A 17,167-nucleotide genomic window follows, 5' to 3' on the forward strand; every position below is an offset into this window, starting at 1 on the left:
GGATCAAGCTGGCAACTGGGGCATGTGCCCCGACTAGAAATAGAATCAGCAACCTTTTGGTGCACTGGACAATGTCCAACCTACTGAGCTACACCGATCAGGACCAAAGCATCTAAATTATTGTTTTCAGAAGGCTCTGGCCAAAGTGGGTTTTATATTTTCAAATTAAGCATGAGGATGAGGCTATTTTCTACAATGACATTAAACTGATCATATTGAGATTTGTTCAAATTCTGTAAGAAACAACTATCAGTGTGCTGAAATTAGCAAATCAAAATATGTATATTGCATATACTGTAGGTAAAATACACTGTTTTAGTTACAGTGTCAAAAGCAATAGGCATAGCCCTGGCCAGTGTTGCTAAGTGGTTAGAGCACTGGCCCACACACAGAAGGCTCTCAAGTTTGATTCCCAGTCAAGGGCACATACCTGGGTTGCAGGTTCTATCCCCAAGTGCCGGAGACAACCAATCGGTGTGTTTCTCTCACATTGATGTTTCTTTCTCTTTTTCTGTCTCTCTCTCTGTCTCTCTCTCTCTCTCTCTCTCTTCCCCTCCCTCCCTCCCTTCCACTCTCTCTGAAAATCAATGGAAAAAAATATCCTTATGAGAATTAAAAAAAAAAAGGTAACAGGCATAAGACACTTTCCTGCTCTCAGGGAGTTTATCATCTACTTGGGGCAATAAGAGATACACCATATATATCTACATGTGTGGGTAAACAAAGTTATCAACTCCTCGCCCCTTCAATGTAAAGTCCAAGAGTTTTAAGAGGGCTGAATAGGAAAATGGGTTAAAAAGAAAATACATTTTAGTCATCATCTCTACATATGACAAAAATAAGAATATTCTTTTCCAGGCAAGCCACAGTTCAGAGCAGTCAAACACCCTCTAAATGAGAACAGGAATTACATAATGCACTAATAAACTACTTAGAATTTGAAATAATAATCCAATGAGACTAGTTTTCCTGGGTGACCAACTCCCCAAGTGGAACCAATTCTCATGACTTTATAATGTTAATTATTGAACTATCTCTTAATACATGATGTTGGCTTCTCTTAGCAGGACAGCAGGACAAATGACCTTTAATTCCTATAACAAAGGAACTGACCCTGAATTTTCTTTATCATCATATGATATAAAAATTACAAAAGTAGGTTCCTGGCCAGCTTAGCTTAGCGGTTAGAGCGTTGGTCCACAGACTGGAGAGTTCCGGGTTCGGTTCCCGCTAAGGGCATGTACCTCGGTTGCATTTTGTCCCCGGCCCCGGTTGGGGTTGTGTGGGTGGCAACCAGTCGATGTGTCTCTCTCACGTCGATATTTCTCTCTCTCTTCCTCCCTCTCTATTTGAAGATAAATGCAAAAATGTTCTCAGGTGAAGATTAAAAAAATTTACAAAAGTAGTTTTACAATTGTTTGTATGGAAAGAAAACAATACAAATAAATAATACACAAATAAACTGTGTTTCATGTACTCACAACTGTAAGTCTAGTTTTGCCAACACCTGTATTATTGTGTGAAAACTAATTTAAGGTAACGGTAACTAAACGTTGGCTGAATGAGAATCTAGTAAGAGTTCCAGATCAGCCCTGGCCGGTTTGGCTCAGCGGTTAGAGCGTCGGCCTGTGGTCCGGAGAGACCTGGGTTCGGTTCCCGCTAAGGGCACGTACTTCGGTTGCAGTTTGTCCCCAGCCCTGGTTGGTCGTGCGGGTGGCAGCCACTCGATGTGTCCCTTCACGTCGATGTTTCTCTCTCTCTCTCCCTTCCTCTCTCTCCCTCCCACTCTATCTGTACAAGAAATGGAAAAATATCCTCGGGTGAGGATAAAAAAAAAAAAAAAAAAAAAAAGAGTTCCAGATCAACTCCCAGGAAAATGAACTTGTGTGACTGTAAACAATTTTGTGGAGTCTTCAGAGCAAGGATAAGAACCCAACCCAAGGTATAATCTGGTAGAGACATGGATTTAAATGACAAATAAAGTTAATGACTCTTAGTGATTTGATTTAAAGAAAGTTCTGAAGTTCTACCTTGAAGGGGATCTTGGTTGTCAGTGTATGTCCATGATAAATGATGGGCATCCCATCATCTCCGTCCCAGCAGTCCAACTCTACGCTCCTACAGCCTTGCAGGAGGACCTGTGTGATCAATGAAAAAATCCACCCCAGATGAGCAAACTTCAAATTAAATGCAGCACACAATTCTGTATATCAGTGTTCCCATCCAGGGCTAAAGCAGAAGGGCAGGCAATCTAAAATAAACATTGCATCTTGGCCAATGGCCACAAATGATCAGCAGTGGGGAAGGCAGAGGACTAATTCAGGTGGAAAGAGTGCTCACCAGAGCTGAACACCATTGGAAAGTAAAATTTGGCAGCAAAAACATTTGACCATTTTCCCAGCAACTTTAGTCCCTCAAGGGACCTATATATACATGGCACATGCTGAAATGAGGCAGCCAGGCTGGTATCTAGGTAGATGTCAAAGGAGGTGATGCCATAGCCCAGAGGAAATAAGGCCACTGATTCCTTAAGTAACTGTCCAAATATTTATATGAAGTCAGTCAGGATAAAATCTTCATCTAGATCCAGTTTCTGCCACTGGCTAATACATCTGCTATGAACATGTATCATGTAAGAAGAGTACAAACAAGGAGTTATCAATCACAGCACACTTGCTCTCTAAGCTTTGATATGTTATCTCACAATTGCCTCAGCAAAGTGCTCTATGAAACACTACCAATGAATCACATGAGATAATACCTCTTTCCCTGGTCGGTGTGGCTTAGCAGTTAGAGTGTTGGCCCGCAGACCAGAGATGATACCTCTTTGCTATCCTGGACCTAGAGTTGGAAGCAGAGCTCCTGCTACGTGTGTGGGGGTTGCAGCTCTGTAAAGTTTGCTTGAAGCAACCTCTTCCGCCATAGAATCTATTTGTAGACTATCTTTTAAGATAGGCTTGAAAGGGTATTGAAAGGGTACCCACACCAAGAGCAGAATATATCTGCAAATGGGCCAAGCCACTGATGTAAGAACCTGTGACAGCACTCCAATACTGGGAGCTAGTGGCCACTAGAGTTGCTGCAACAAAACTGAAGATAGTGGAATCCCTCTTATTTTAACATTTTTGTATGGAATATTTTCTAGATTCTTCCCATTGCACAGCATGCATCATTCAACCTTCCTGGGTGACCCATCTTCCCAGGAGAAAACTATTCTATGTTCTGAAATCCCAAGGCTCTCAGCTTCTTCCTGCAGCTAGTTTCCAGAGGTGTATTGTTTTGGGTTGAAAACTGTTGTGTAATAAGACAGCTTCATCTCTGTGCTGTGCCTGCCACACTGGGAAGAACATTCACCGCCTCGCAGCAGGTGGGATGATTTTCAGCATGAAAAGACTAAGGGTCTTTGTCAACATTTGTATGACCTTAAGCCATCCGTATATGGCTAGAAAAGGAAAACCAGAGCTGGAGATTCCAGGTGAAAACAGGGCTTTTTCTCAGTTCCCATCTGTCACATAATAACACTAGGAGGTAATTAGAAAGGCTGAGAGAGAGTGGTAAGAAATAAAATTACAGGGAGATTCATATTAAGTTTAATCACCTCTGTGAGTCTATTTGAGGGACTTCTGTGGCCTTATTCAAAATCTGTGACAACCTCACTTGGAGTATAATGTTAAGGAGTTAAAAACACACTTTGAAATCAAATAGGGAAGTGAAGTAGGAATAAAAGCTGGGACACTGGTCTTTGCTTACTTTCTTGGGAGAAATACTCTCTCTCGCTCTTCTTTCCCTCCCACCCCAAAACAATGGATTTCGAACTTTTTTAACCATAGAATTTTCTGTGCAAATGCAGGGCCAATATGTACAGCACATAACAGATAGAACTTCAGCTGCAGTGGGGCAGGTATGGGACCCTTTGCTCGCTCATCTTAGTGCCAGCAGCGAGGCTCCTTGACAGCACTCCAATTGTGAAAATCACTATTCTAAGGACACATCTTCATTTCATAATAAAAGTCACTTAGATTTTAGAGTTTAGAACACATATTTCATATAGATAAACTTTGGGACAGAACTTTGAACCCATGCTTTGAGAAATATCTGGACTAGTCTGGAAAACAAAGGAACCTTGGGTCTGCTGGGTTTGTGTAAACAATACAATGGCGATTTTCACACTTGGACTATCCCCCTCCTCCACATGCTCAGTCACAAATTTATATTCCCTGGACCTAACCTAGCTCCTTCCCAGCTGATTACCTCTTTTTGTAGGAGCTCAGAAAACAGGCAGCAGACCCTAGGGAGTTGCAGTAACAGGGAGGCAACTGACATGCATATCATTGAAGAGCTGGATGTTTAGGCCCAAAGGATGTGCTTTTTTCTAGTCCAGAGAACCTACTGAGTTTCCCAGAACATACCCATGAATTAAGTGTATAGGGGCAGTGCCTACAGCCTGTGCAAATTTTTTTTTCTTAGGTTGATTACCACATGGATTTATTATTTAACACATTGCAAAGAAAAACAACCAACACTTTGGAAATAACTTCATAGAGAGTTGCATTTTCTACTAGGCTTTCCCACTGCAATATATTGATTTATTTAGCATTTAGGGAAATGATTAGATAACTTTCCCATGGGAAAATCTAATTTTAGTAGGAGTAGGTCAGACTAACTAGGATCTAAAAGCTATGAGTCTCAAACAAATACTTTTTTTTTGGTGGCCCAGAATAAAGGTTAAGCATAGACGAGGGCAAAAAGAAGTAAAGAAAACAACAGTACGTATAGACTGTTTCCCTACACGTCATGTTTCCTCATATTTCAAATGCAGTATCCTGAGTTCTTCACAGGAGTCTGGGTCAGGTTTTTGGGCCCCTGGGGGGGTTACGTAAACAAGGGTTAATGGAAACTACATTCCAAGTGAAATTCTCAGTACCTGGCTGTAGAGTTCTACTGAGGATTCTCCTTTGAGTTGATGGCCTGTGAGGTAGGTATTGTGCGAAGATTCAATGTAATAGTAGGACAGGGGCAGCTGTAATTCTTTAAAGTTCTCCTGTGACTCATCATTTTTCGAGGCAAAATTATCTTTATCCATCAGAAACCTAGGAAGAAACAAATTTTCTTAGGCTTGCATGGGAAAAATATATACTCTTAAACGATGGGCAAAAGATATTTTAACAGTTACCTTGCAAATCCTTCAAATGACATTAGGCCCTGATGACACATACTAATGCTAGGCTCAAACTTCTGCAAGGGATAGAAAAAGAGTGTTATTTAGGTAAAGAAAACGAACGGGGAAAAACCACCACATCATTTTTTAAAAGCTTTTCTGTTTTCATCAGGAAACATCTAAATCAAATATTTGGACTAATTTAGTTATATAGTGGTAAGATGTAGTTTTTTAGCCCAAAAGAAAACATTTATTACAAGTGAGTTTATTATACAACACATATTTATTTAAGAGAAAAAAGGAGAGCAAGAAAAAAGAATAAGGCTGATTTATATGAAAACAAATGGTATCAGTTAATCCAGGTGAAAATGGGGATAAGAGCAGCTACCGGCAGAGCTGGTGCGAGGTGAAGATGATTCTCACAGAACATTTCACACGGCGCTAGTCCTCAGTATTACAGTGAGTGCTCAGCATGGGATAATAATCTTACATTTTAAGTATTTCCAGTGATCAGATCCAATGGCTGAAGAGCTAATCCACGGATTCCCAATCAGTTGACAAGGGAGATGGAAAACCTACACTAACTGTTGCAGGTGATGTAGCCAGAGTGAACTGTCTCACCCCCTGTCTCCTACAACCCTTTCATTGCAGCCGTCACCCCATCTTGCTTGTGAAAGCTTCCTGCTAGGTCTCTCTGCTTCCACTCTGGAGTCAGAGTGATCTCTTACAAACAGAAATCAAGTCATATTACTTACTGCCCTGCTCAAAAATTTCCATTCACTTCCCATTTGTCATGGACTAAAGTCAAACTTCTTGCCATGACCTAAATGCCTAGATGGTTGGGCCCCTGTCTACTTGTCTGAGATCATGTCCACCGTTGTTACTCTGGCTTATGGGGCTCCCACGATACAGCTTTTTTATTGTTTCTCATAAACTCTGAGCTCGCTCCTGCTTTGGTCTTTGAGCTTGCTGCTCCCTGCCTGGAATGTCCTTTCCTCAGACCTCCAGTAGCGTACTCACTCGGGGCTCAGCTAAGTGTCACCTCCTCAGAGTGGCCCTTGCTTATTCCTCAGCCCTCCTGTACCACTCCATCCCCCTACTCTGCTCAATATTTTCCAGAACCCATTATTATCTGAAATTACATTATACGAATGGGGCAAAAGGAGGTTTATAGTTGTGAGAATGTGAAACACAGAGTTTATTCTTGTATTAGTATTTATTAATCAGTGCATTATTCTCCATGTGAACAACTGTAAACTCACTTTTGCCCCACCCTGGATCTTTATTCATGTATTGTCTGCCTCACCCGCTTGAATGTAAGCTTCGTTGAGGGCCAGAACTTGATCTTATTTACTGTTATATTCCTAGGTTCTGAGACAGAGCCAGGCCCACAGTAGGAGCTAACAAATATTTGTTAAATGATCAAAGAGGCCGAGAGGCTAGACTACTGATTCCATTGCATGGACTAGAATAAGAAGAAGGAATCATGTGCTGACTCCTGCAACAGTCACTGAGTAAGAGAGGGCTTGGAACCTATGTTAATTACATGTTAAATAGGAACACTTTTGTATTTGGTGTTTAAAAGAAAAAACAAACAAAACCCTTCTATTTCTGTCCCAAACTTAAAGAATCTTTGGAAAGGAGTATGGAAAGAGTAAATCTTTAGCAGAAAATAATTAGAATAGTCAGAGGCTTTACCCATGTGTGCACGTGAAACAGGTGCATACCTGGATGATGCTGAGGATTTCATCATATGTGCAGTGCTCTCCTTGGCAGTTCACTAGGAAGTCATTGAGCTGAAGTATGCCAACCCCAAATACGCCCAGGGAGGTGCTCTCGACCCCAGTGCCATTTGTCACAATACTTGCGGCAGCAATGGCATCGGAGATCTGTCTCTGGTTGTCTGACAGCTGCTGTTTACTTTTAATGAACAACCCCAAATCCGAGACATTTCTGGTCAACAAATCTGAAACACAACCACCCACAGAACATGGACAAACGAGCTAGCATCTCTCACACAGTTCATTTGGCAGATAACAGTGTTGTGGCATAATTAAGCTAGGGAAACTCTTCACTAATCTGTCTAAATAAGCCAGCAAACTCGGTGCGTAGTACTGGCTTCACAGAGTAGAGGAGTGAAAAAGGAATAAGTGAATAGATAAAAGAAACCAGGAGAGAGCTAGAAGGATGACCTTGAAAGCCCACAAGCTTTGGTATTCGAGAGGAACTAAATGTATGTTCAATTGGAGATTTTAGGCTGAACTTTGATTTTTGAGAACTATTACATTTTTATATTTTCAGAGACTAAAGATGCACCTTTAAAGTTACAGTTTTTCTGCACTTTAAAAGTGTAACTATAAACATTGGTGTGCAGGTTTCCATGTGAACAAAAGTTTTCAATTCATTTGGGTAAATACCAAGAAATACAATTGCTGAATCGTATGGGAAGAGTATGTTTAGTTTTGTAAGAAACTGCTCAACTCTATCCTGAAGTGGCTGCACCATCTCACATTCCCACCAGCAAGGCTCGGTTGCTGCACACTGATACCAGTCATTTTAATTCCAGCCACCTTGGAAGACAGTCCAGCAGTTTCTTACAGAGCTACCCATAGGCTTATCTTATGGTCCAGCAATAGCATCCCTAGGTGTTTACCCACATGAGGTGAAAACTTACATCCACGCTAAAACCTACAAACAAATATTTATAGCAGCTTTAATTATAATTGTTAAAACAGTCAGGAAGTCTTTCCATAGGTGAATGAATAAACAAACAGTGATAAATCCATACAATGGAATATTACTTAGCTATACAAGGAAACGAGCTATCAAGCCATAAAAAGACATGGAGGAATCTTAAACATGTATTGCTAAGTGAAGAAGCCTGTTTGAAAAAGCTACATACTGTACTATCCTAAATATCTGACATTCTGGAAAAGGCAATATGATGAAGACCATAAAAAAAAAATCAGTGGTTGAGCATTATCCCATGGGCCAAGTGGTCAGGGCACATGCCCAGGTTGCGGGCTCAGTCCCTGGTGGGGGTTGTGCAGGAGGCAGCCAATGATGTTGATGTTTCTATCTCTGTCTCCCTCTCCCTTCCTCTCTAAAAATCAATAAAAAAATATTTTAAAAAATCAGTGGTTTCCAGGGATTCAGAAGGAGGGTGGGAGGGATGAATAGCTGGAACATGGGATTTTTAGGGCAATGAGACTATTATGTATAGTACTGTAATGGTGAATACATGTCATTATACTTCAAAGCCCATAGGATGTACAACACAAACAGTGAACACTAATGTCAACTATGGACTTCAGTTAACAATTATATATCAATATTGGCTCCCTGTAACAAATATGCAACATATTAATATTAGGGGAAACTATGTGGGGAGGGTATCTGAGAACTCTGTTCTTTGCACTCATTTTTCTATAAATCTAAAACTGCTCTTAAAAAAGCCTATTAAAAATTTTAAAATTGTCACTGGTTGACTAATCCATAGTTATGCACAGCTTATGGCTAACGTTGGAAAGGTTAATATTCTCAGCTTAAGGACAACATAGGTTTTATACAACTGAAAAGCAACTACATGAAAGAGGACAGCTTTTTAGTTTTGGCTTTTTTGTGTTTGTATTTTTCAGCAAGAACAGAAGAGAAAACACATAGCCTTTAAAATGCATGGGTGGTGGTGGTGGTGGGAGGAGGGATAGAACTAGACATTCTGGCTCACATACTCAGGAAAATGTCCTGGATGTCCAGACCAGAGTGCTCTGCTGAGGTCACCAAAGACTCTTGTAGTGAATGGGCAGACAACTCCCACCCTGCGGCTGAGCACCCATCTCCCCATAGGCAGGGAAGAGACTGGTGGTTCTCAACTGGGACACACCACGCACCCAGTGGACATGTGGAAATGAGCGGGAAAGGGGCTTTTGGTTGCCAGAATGACTGGAGGTCTCTATTGGCTAAACATCCTGAAATATGTGGACAGACTCACACAATGATGAATTTCCTTGTCTCAAATGCCAATGACACCTTGGGAAAAAATTCTCCAAATGCTTCACCATGCCCTAGGTAACAGCACACCATGCTGAAGGTTTGTGTGATTGGATCTCTGACTCTGGTTTCTTAGATAGAAAGGTCTCAGAGGGAAAGAGTAAACTGTTACACAAACCTAGGTCAGGCTGAAGACCGCTGGTGTTTTCGTCAATGGTTAGGTTGGTGTAGAGGGGCGCCGACTCAGAGCCCAGTCGGTTGCAGGGCACGGCATAGAGGTCAAAGAGATCCTTCAGGTCCTTGCGGCTCCTTACACTGGGTGAGGAAGGAAAGCGCCTTGCATGTAGTACTGTTGTTGGTAAAATGTGGGGCTGAGAAAGGGCAAGAAGAAAGCATGCCATACCTGAAGGATTTGAACAGCTCAACAAACTCAACGAAACTCATGTTACTGTCGGAAACCATGAAGCTCTGAAAGCCTTTCATTCCTCCTTTGATGCGGCCGTGCCAGCTGCTGCTGCTCCAAGCACTGCAACAAAAACATGGCCTTAATGGGCAGAACGAGGCCACGGCTGCCACTCTGCCCCCATGGACACTCCCTGGTTAGCAATATGACCAAAAAGATGGATTGAAGGTCATTTAAGGTGGAGGCTATTTTCATTTCTCTCAAAAGTAATCTATATTATGTCAGAGGAGACCAAACATATTATACACTGAAACCACTCCATGTTTTACAGTCTAATAAGGACATAAGGCTGAGGTTAACATGCTTTTAGTAATCAAAACCGTTCTTTGAAATCACAGGTCAGTGGGGGGAAATGTAAATTCAGTGTCTTTGAAGAAAAGTCATTAAAAAGAAAAGAGCCCTATATTACTCAATTATAACCCATGGAAAATTATGTATGTTTTTCCCTATATTCTGAATTACAGAAATGCATTTAAGAAGAATGTCTTGGGATGTGAGGGAGATCTGGCTGCGACATCTGTCACCCCATTGATCGCCAGGGTTGATTCGGCTGATCTGGCTGGCTAGGCGGGTGTCCCCCTCCTCCCTCAACCGATCCATGTTCGTCCCTCCCGAAGCTGCGCGCTCGGTCGAAGAGGACGACCTTCCCCCCAGAGGAGAGGACCGGTCTTTGGTCAAGGGTATACGAGTAGCTGCGCTCCCCTGCTAGAACCTCCAAACAAGCTCTCAAGAAGAATGTCTTGAATTTATTAATGTCTTCTTTCTGTCCCTTTTAAACCAGTTCTTAGATGAAAACAGTGAAGGGCTTTTAATACTAATGGAAAATGTGACTCAGAGAAATATTAAGAATGGAAAGAAGCCAACTCTGTCTAGGATTATATTTGCACCTGCCAAGGCTGTATCTATTCAATATAAAAATATCAGTCAGCTAGATCAAAAATTCAGTCTGGCAGTTTCACAACATTTTTTTTTTTTTTAACTTTCTACACTGGTTCCCTGATGGGATAGTGTGAGAAATGTTTTGACTGGTTGTTAACCAAATCAATGAACAAGATCTTTCTTTTTCTTTTTGTTTTAGTCTTCTATTTTTCACTTTAGAAATATTTCAGCTATATAAGAACGTTTAGAGAATACTGTGATGAATAGCCCGTTGACCCTCAATCCTGCTAACAATGTTTACTCATGGAAAATTATTCTGTGTTGACATCTGAAGGTTAAAGGAAGAGTATTAGAAAAGTCAAGATTTATATTATTTTGAGGGAAAAGGTTGTTGATCCCCTGCATGGTGTAGGAAACAGACGGGGAGGTTCAGGAACAGGAAGAAGGTCCCATAAAGTGGTTTATCACTTGCATTTAAACAAGTAATTCCCTGTCTTCCTTCTAGTTCCATGTTGAGCCACTGTCTGTACATAGCTACTCCCTCAGACTTTAGGAAGCTCCATCTGTCCACTCTTTCCCTTTCTGGGCTCAGCCTGCTTTCTCCTTAAACAGAATTTGGGCTTCTCCCTCTAAAGAGAAGATTTCTTCTCCTGCCTTGCCTTTTCTCTGTTTTAGAACACTTGGCGGGCGGTGGGCCCTGTCCTCCTGTGGGGCCCTGTGATCATGCATCTGAAATGTTAGTTTCTCTACTTCTATCTCTTTAAAAAAATTTTTCTCCCTTATTCTGTCCTTCCTTTTCCTGCTTATGAGTGATTGAAATAAAAAGAAAGGCTACTTAATCCCAGTTACCTGGCTCTTTTATTTACCTAGGATGCTGTATAGGCTGAAATATAATATAAAGAATTCTGATTCTTTGTAGCTTTTAATTCTGTTACATACCTAAGTTATGAGTGATACAAAGAATTCCCATGTACCCTTGACCCAGTTTCACCAATGATAGAAATCTGAATGTATAAAGCATAAATTTTGTTCATTATTCACACTGTGAAAGAATGCTTCCCTTTAGAAAATGATTTACTATGTATATGTGTGTGATTAATGTTTCAAAGCCAACATCTGCACAGACCTATTTCCTCCTCCCACTCTTCTCTTTGATAAAGTGGAGTGCCTGTTTTAGCTTGGTTCTGTCTGGAATCTCTGCATTTCTTAAACTTTGGCGTGGGTTGAGAAAGATGGTACGGCATTCTGATTTCTTTGGAAGGTTTTCATTTTAACATTATTTCTTCCAAGAGGGTAGATGCTGTTTCAAATCTGTAATTTGCATGGACCTTATACAATAATTTACTGAAATACCAGTTTCGAAATTATTTAAACATCTCTAACTTGTTGTAATACATTCATTTCTCCAGACACATACAGCCTAGCGTATATATGAGAAGAGTATTAAATACATTTCACTCATTAAAACTTAATTTATTCTTCATTTAGGGCAGTGCCATCCAACAGAACTCTTTGCAATGATAGAAATGTTCTGTATCTGCACTGTTCAGTATAGTAGCCACTGACCACTTGTGGCTATGAGACACTTTTAATGGTTAGTGTGACTGAGGAACTGAATTTTAAATTTTATTTAATTTAAATAGTCACTTCCCCCACCCTCTGTGGCTAGTGGCTACTATATTGGACTATGCTAATTTAGAGAATCACAGCTCAGGTTTTGTTACTGCTATTGACCTTTGAAGGGTTGCTGTGTCAAATAATTAGGAGCAATTATAGTAATATGAGATGATAGAGTATAAAATCCAGAAAATTAGGAGCATTTAACAACTTGGGGTCTTTTAGTTCTCAATGTCATTGTTAAGTCAGATTAGAGACAGACTTTCAGAGAGCACTAGAGAAGACACCCTGCTACACGACATGCATGACGAAGGGTCCTTCTGCTTTATCATGTTAAGGCCCCACCTGGAAGGGCTCTTGTTTGAAGACAGCACAGGGGAGGACACTGGCCTGATGGGAGATGATGTCCCGGCAGCCACGTTGGGGGACCCAGCTGTGGTCAGAGAGTGGGCTCTTCTGGAAGGGAGAGGGTTAGGCAGGCTTGTGATGGGATTCACCTCTGTGAGAGTGAAAGGCAGAAAAGAGACAAGAACTCCAATTATACTTCCCCTCAGAAATGAGATAAAAACCAAAGAGTCTTCAAAATGTCTGAGCAAACCACTCTATGCAGACAATTTCTATACAAGGGGCATCAGACTATTCTGATGAATGGACTCATCTGGTGGGTTCTCATCCCTGGTACACATGACAATCATCTGGGGAGCTTAAAAAGTATGCAAATGTTCAGGTCCCAGTCACAACGTCTGAATCAGTGGCTGGGTGTGGCAAGGGCATCCAGATATTTTAAAAAATATCCAGCCAGGGTTGAGAATCACCGGTCTAACCCATCAAATTATATCTTGTATAGCTACTATTCCCTGTCAATAATGGGAAGTTATGTAATGAGAATTTTCTTCCAAGTACACTGTACTTGCAGAAATACCTCTTGAATTTCATCATTTAGTTAAAACAAAGTTAAGTATATTTAACGATAAAGAGTTCTGTTAAGAATGCTCACCATACTTAAATCACAATTTAATACCAAATGCATATTTTTTCCCATAAAAAATTACCTGATTCTTCTTGTTCATTAATGTCTTGAGGATCCGAACCGCTCCAGCTTCGACACTCTTTGTGCATTTTGGCCTTTCGGGAAGCCATCTCGTCGTCGGTCGCCTCTCCACTCTCACCCTGGGGACACAAAACGCACAGCGGTTCTCTGTGTTTCTCTCCCACCACTGCTTTAGTTCGGGCTGGTCCCCGTTTTCTGATGGCCCCACCTTTAAGGCTGCCTCCCCTTGGTGAAGCCAGTAAAAACCCATGTAAGGCTGACTGAGCATTCTCCTGGAATATTTTCCCATTTGTCCCTCACTGCAAAGCAGCACTCCTCAGGGGAGGGGGCCCATAAAAGGAGGCATTTGACCCCTGGAATTTCTATGTGGAGACAGAATTACAAAGCAGATAAAGCTCGACTTAGGCATCAACAGCCTCCTATCTGCAAAGAGGGAGACCTTTTCTAGATCACCATGAAGAAATTTCTATCATGTTATAGTGATCATGTATATAATGAAATATATAACATATAGTGATAAATACACATATTTATTGTGATAAAAAGCAAAAATAAAATCCACCATCTTAACCATTTTAAGTGTGCAGTAGAGTAGTGTTAACTATACGTACCTTGTTGTGCAACAGGTATCTAGAACTTTCTCATCTTGTAAAGCTGAAACTCTACATCCATGGAACAACCTCCGTTCCCTCCTCCCCTCCCTGGTCACCACCATTCTACTTTCAGTTTCTAAGAGTTTGACCACTCTAGGTACCTCTTATAAGTGGATCACTTGTCCTTTTGTGACTGGCTTATTTCACCTAGGATAATGTCCTCAAGGTTCACCCATGTTGTAGCATATGATAGAATTTCCTTTCTTTTTCAAAGTTCAATAATATTTCATTGTATGTATATATCATGTTTTCTTTATCTTTCATTTGTGGATGCACATTTAGGTTGCTTCTTGTGATAATACCTTTTAAATTGTGCTCCACATTTACCAGGTCCTCTGAGACCCTCATGGTCTGATCCCTGTTCCTTTCTAGCCTCACCTTGCCCACTGCAGAGCCCCTGCTCCAGCTTGGAGCATGGACTCAGAACTACATCTGCTTCCCTGAACAAGCCAAATCTTTCACGCCTCTCTTCTGCCTCGTCTGCCTGGGATGTGTTGTCTGTTTGGTAAACTCCTCTACAACCTTCAAGACCTACCTGTCAACTTCTCTGTGAAGTCTTCCCTGCTTGCCTCTTAGCCCTATATCTTCTTTCTCTCTGCTCCTACAGTACTTTGCAGATGGCATGACAATAACTGTGTTTGTTAACACATCTGTGTCCCTCTAAAGATGCTTTTTCCTGGCATTGACTCAGTTCCTAGCACTGGGCTGGCACCCAGGAGGTGCTTGGTAAGCCCTTATGTTTCATTTGTTTTATACCTCATCTTGTCCCCAACCCAAATGACCAAAGACTGTTTATGGTGATGTAGACCATACAACGGTTCCAGGTGATGGAGTCTGATGCTTAATAAACAAGTAACACTCTACCCTCATAAGGATTTTCTTCTTCTTCTTGGCAGTGCTGATGCCCAAGGTGTTGTTCCTCTGCATGTTGGGCTTCTCGGCACTCTTTGCTGATGTCCCAGGGCTGGGGTTTCGAGTACTCCATCGTCTGCCACCAAACAACTCCACAGCGTGAGCCAAAGTTGGGCCCTCATACCGTCCATCCTCCTGTAGAAGAACCACATGCTGAACACAGACGGGAACAGCAAACAACAGGGAAGTAAATACATGAATGGCTTCCAGGAAATTCCCAGGGGTGGAAGAGCACAGGCAGCCACTGAGGAATAACAATCTGGCCGCCCAAGTGGCCTCATTTTCTAATCGTCAGGACTCTGTTGGGGATTTCATCACATCCTTTGTAGTCCTGGTCACATTCCTGCTGAGTTCCAGTAATGTGCTTTAATAGGGCCATGTTCAACTGGGATTAACAGAAAACATTTCTATTCCTAGTTTCAGAGGTTATGTTCCAGAATTATCACTGTAAAAAAATTCATTAAGATGTATTTTGCAAATTAGAGCTTTGGATAACTTGGAGGAGGATATATGTGTGTGTGCTAGAATCTATTTAAGTAAAATCAATCCTATTTGTTATTGAATCATTTTAGGTGTATTTTCTCACATTGTTTGATGCTTGGGTCAGTCTGACTTGAAATACAAGGTATTTGGCATACCTAAAATTCACTTTGGAGGGCACCGGGGAGCACCTCCAACAGTTGGGCTGCCATCCTCTCAAGTGACCAATATCCAAGGATAGAGGGCCCAAGGGACTCAGAACACCATGCATATTATGACACTGTGAGCAGCAAAAACACACTTGAAGGGCAGGCAATGATCTACAATAGCTGCTTGTCCTAAGGCACCTCCATATAACATGCAGTGAGTAGCAGCACGGACTTATTTATTTATTGAATTAAATATAAACTGTTCAATTAACAATGGTCAAAAATTCTCCCTATAAGTCAGGAAAGCTGGTTCATACAACTACAAAGGGTTATATATGAATGAAAGATATTGTTAGTTCACAGGCTCTATAAACGGGCTCTTTTAAAATTACTTTCCAGCCCAGCCTCCGTGGCTCAGTGGTTGAGTGTCAACCCATGCACCAAGAGGTCACCGGTTCGATTCCTGGTCTGTCCACATGCCCAGGCTGTGGGCCTGATCCCCAGTGGGGGGCATGCAGAAGGAAGCCAATTGGTGTTCTCTCTCATAGATGTTTCCATCTCTCTCCACTCTCCCTTTCTCTCTCATCAATAAAGAAAAAATAAATAAAATTACTTTCCATTTACTGTCTTTATTTTCTGCAAACTTTTAAGGCTAGTCCCCCTTTGTAGTTCTAATGAAGTGGTTGTAAATGGATTTTGCTTTGTAATTAACAAAGAGGCTTTGTGTGTGTGTCTGCCTGCTCCTTCATCCTCATGTTCAATGCCTGTCTGATTTTATGACTTGAGTTGTGACCTCCCACTTCCTGCATCCTGTTCAGGAGCCTAGGATGCTGAGCAAATGGGATACTTATGTGGGAAACCTTCTGGTGCTCTCTTGTAGTGGATATCTGTGATTTATACCTGTGCATTAATCATTTCTCTTTCCTCTAACCATATCCTAATTTTACTTTATTCCTTCTCCACTGGATACAGTCATGGGTCTATCAGCCATGGTGGAACATCTCTTGACCAATGGTTGACACAGGATCCAAAGAAGCCAATCAGAACCTCCCTCCCTGGGAGAAGAGTCTTGAGTGCAGTGATCCAGAGAATAAAAACGCTTGGCGATCACTCCACCTTGTGCAGGCCTGCTAAAGACAGTCTCGGCTAACAAGTCACTACAACTAGCTCCCAAGTGGAATAAATATTTCATGACCCCATTTCATAAATAGGTTTTATCTATCTTATTGAATAACATACTCTAAATATAAAAGACATTTTGTAAAAATTTTATCTATGGGTTTTAATAACACATTTTAAAAAATTCAATAACTCCTTCATTAAAATTTTAAACTTCTGCTCTGCAAAAAGACACTAGCAAGAGAATGAGAAGATAAGCCACAAACTGGGAGAAAATATTTGCAAAAGAAACATCTGATAAAGTACTGTTATCCAAAATACACAAAGAAATCTTAACACTCAACAATAAGAAGGCAAACAACCTGACTGAAAAAACGGGCCAAAGACCTTAACAGACACTTCAACAAAGAACAAACACAGATGACAAGAAAACATAACTAGAGTGAACACTAAGGTGAACTATGGACTTTGGGTGATTATAATGTGTCAGTGTAGGTTCATCCTTTGTAAAAAATGTACCACTTTTGTGAGTGATGCTGACAATGGGGGGAGCCTATGCATGTGTGGCGCTGGGAGGCTTATGGAACATCTCTATACCTTTCTCTCAATTTCATTGTAAACCTAAAACTGCTCTAAAAAACATAAAACCTTTAATGAAAAAATGTAATAGACCCAATTACCTTCTACATATAAAAA

At 41.1% G+C, this 17,167-nt stretch overlaps 1 protein-coding gene across 1 annotated transcript in view; it reads right to left on the reverse strand.

Annotated features, from left to right (window-relative positions):
* The window catches only part of PLCE1 (phospholipase C epsilon 1), a 261,864-nt gene that overhangs the window by 45,707 nt on the left and 198,990 nt on the right, over positions 1 to 17,167 (reverse strand). The window contains exons 8-16 of the mRNA XM_036265348.1: positions 14,676 to 14,858; positions 13,160 to 13,277; positions 12,453 to 12,606; positions 9,552 to 9,674; positions 9,327 to 9,463; positions 6,886 to 7,124; positions 5,174 to 5,235; positions 4,925 to 5,090; positions 2,031 to 2,138 (exon numbers count right to left, since the gene is read on the reverse strand). Coding sequence (XP_036121241.1) covers positions 2,031 to 2,138; positions 4,925 to 5,090; positions 5,174 to 5,235; positions 6,886 to 7,124; positions 9,327 to 9,463; positions 9,552 to 9,674; positions 12,453 to 12,606; positions 13,160 to 13,277; positions 14,676 to 14,858 — 1,290 coding nt within the window. The remainder of the gene's footprint in view (positions 1 to 2,030; positions 2,139 to 4,924; positions 5,091 to 5,173; positions 5,236 to 6,885; positions 7,125 to 9,326; positions 9,464 to 9,551; positions 9,675 to 12,452; positions 12,607 to 13,159; positions 13,278 to 14,675; positions 14,859 to 17,167) is intronic.

Source organism: Molossus molossus, unplaced genomic scaffold (assembly GCF_014108415.1).
Source record: "Molossus molossus isolate mMolMol1 unplaced genomic scaffold, mMolMol1.p scaffold_m16_p_17, whole genome shotgun sequence".
NCBI lineage: Eukaryota > Metazoa > Chordata > Mammalia > Chiroptera > Molossidae > Molossus > Molossus molossus.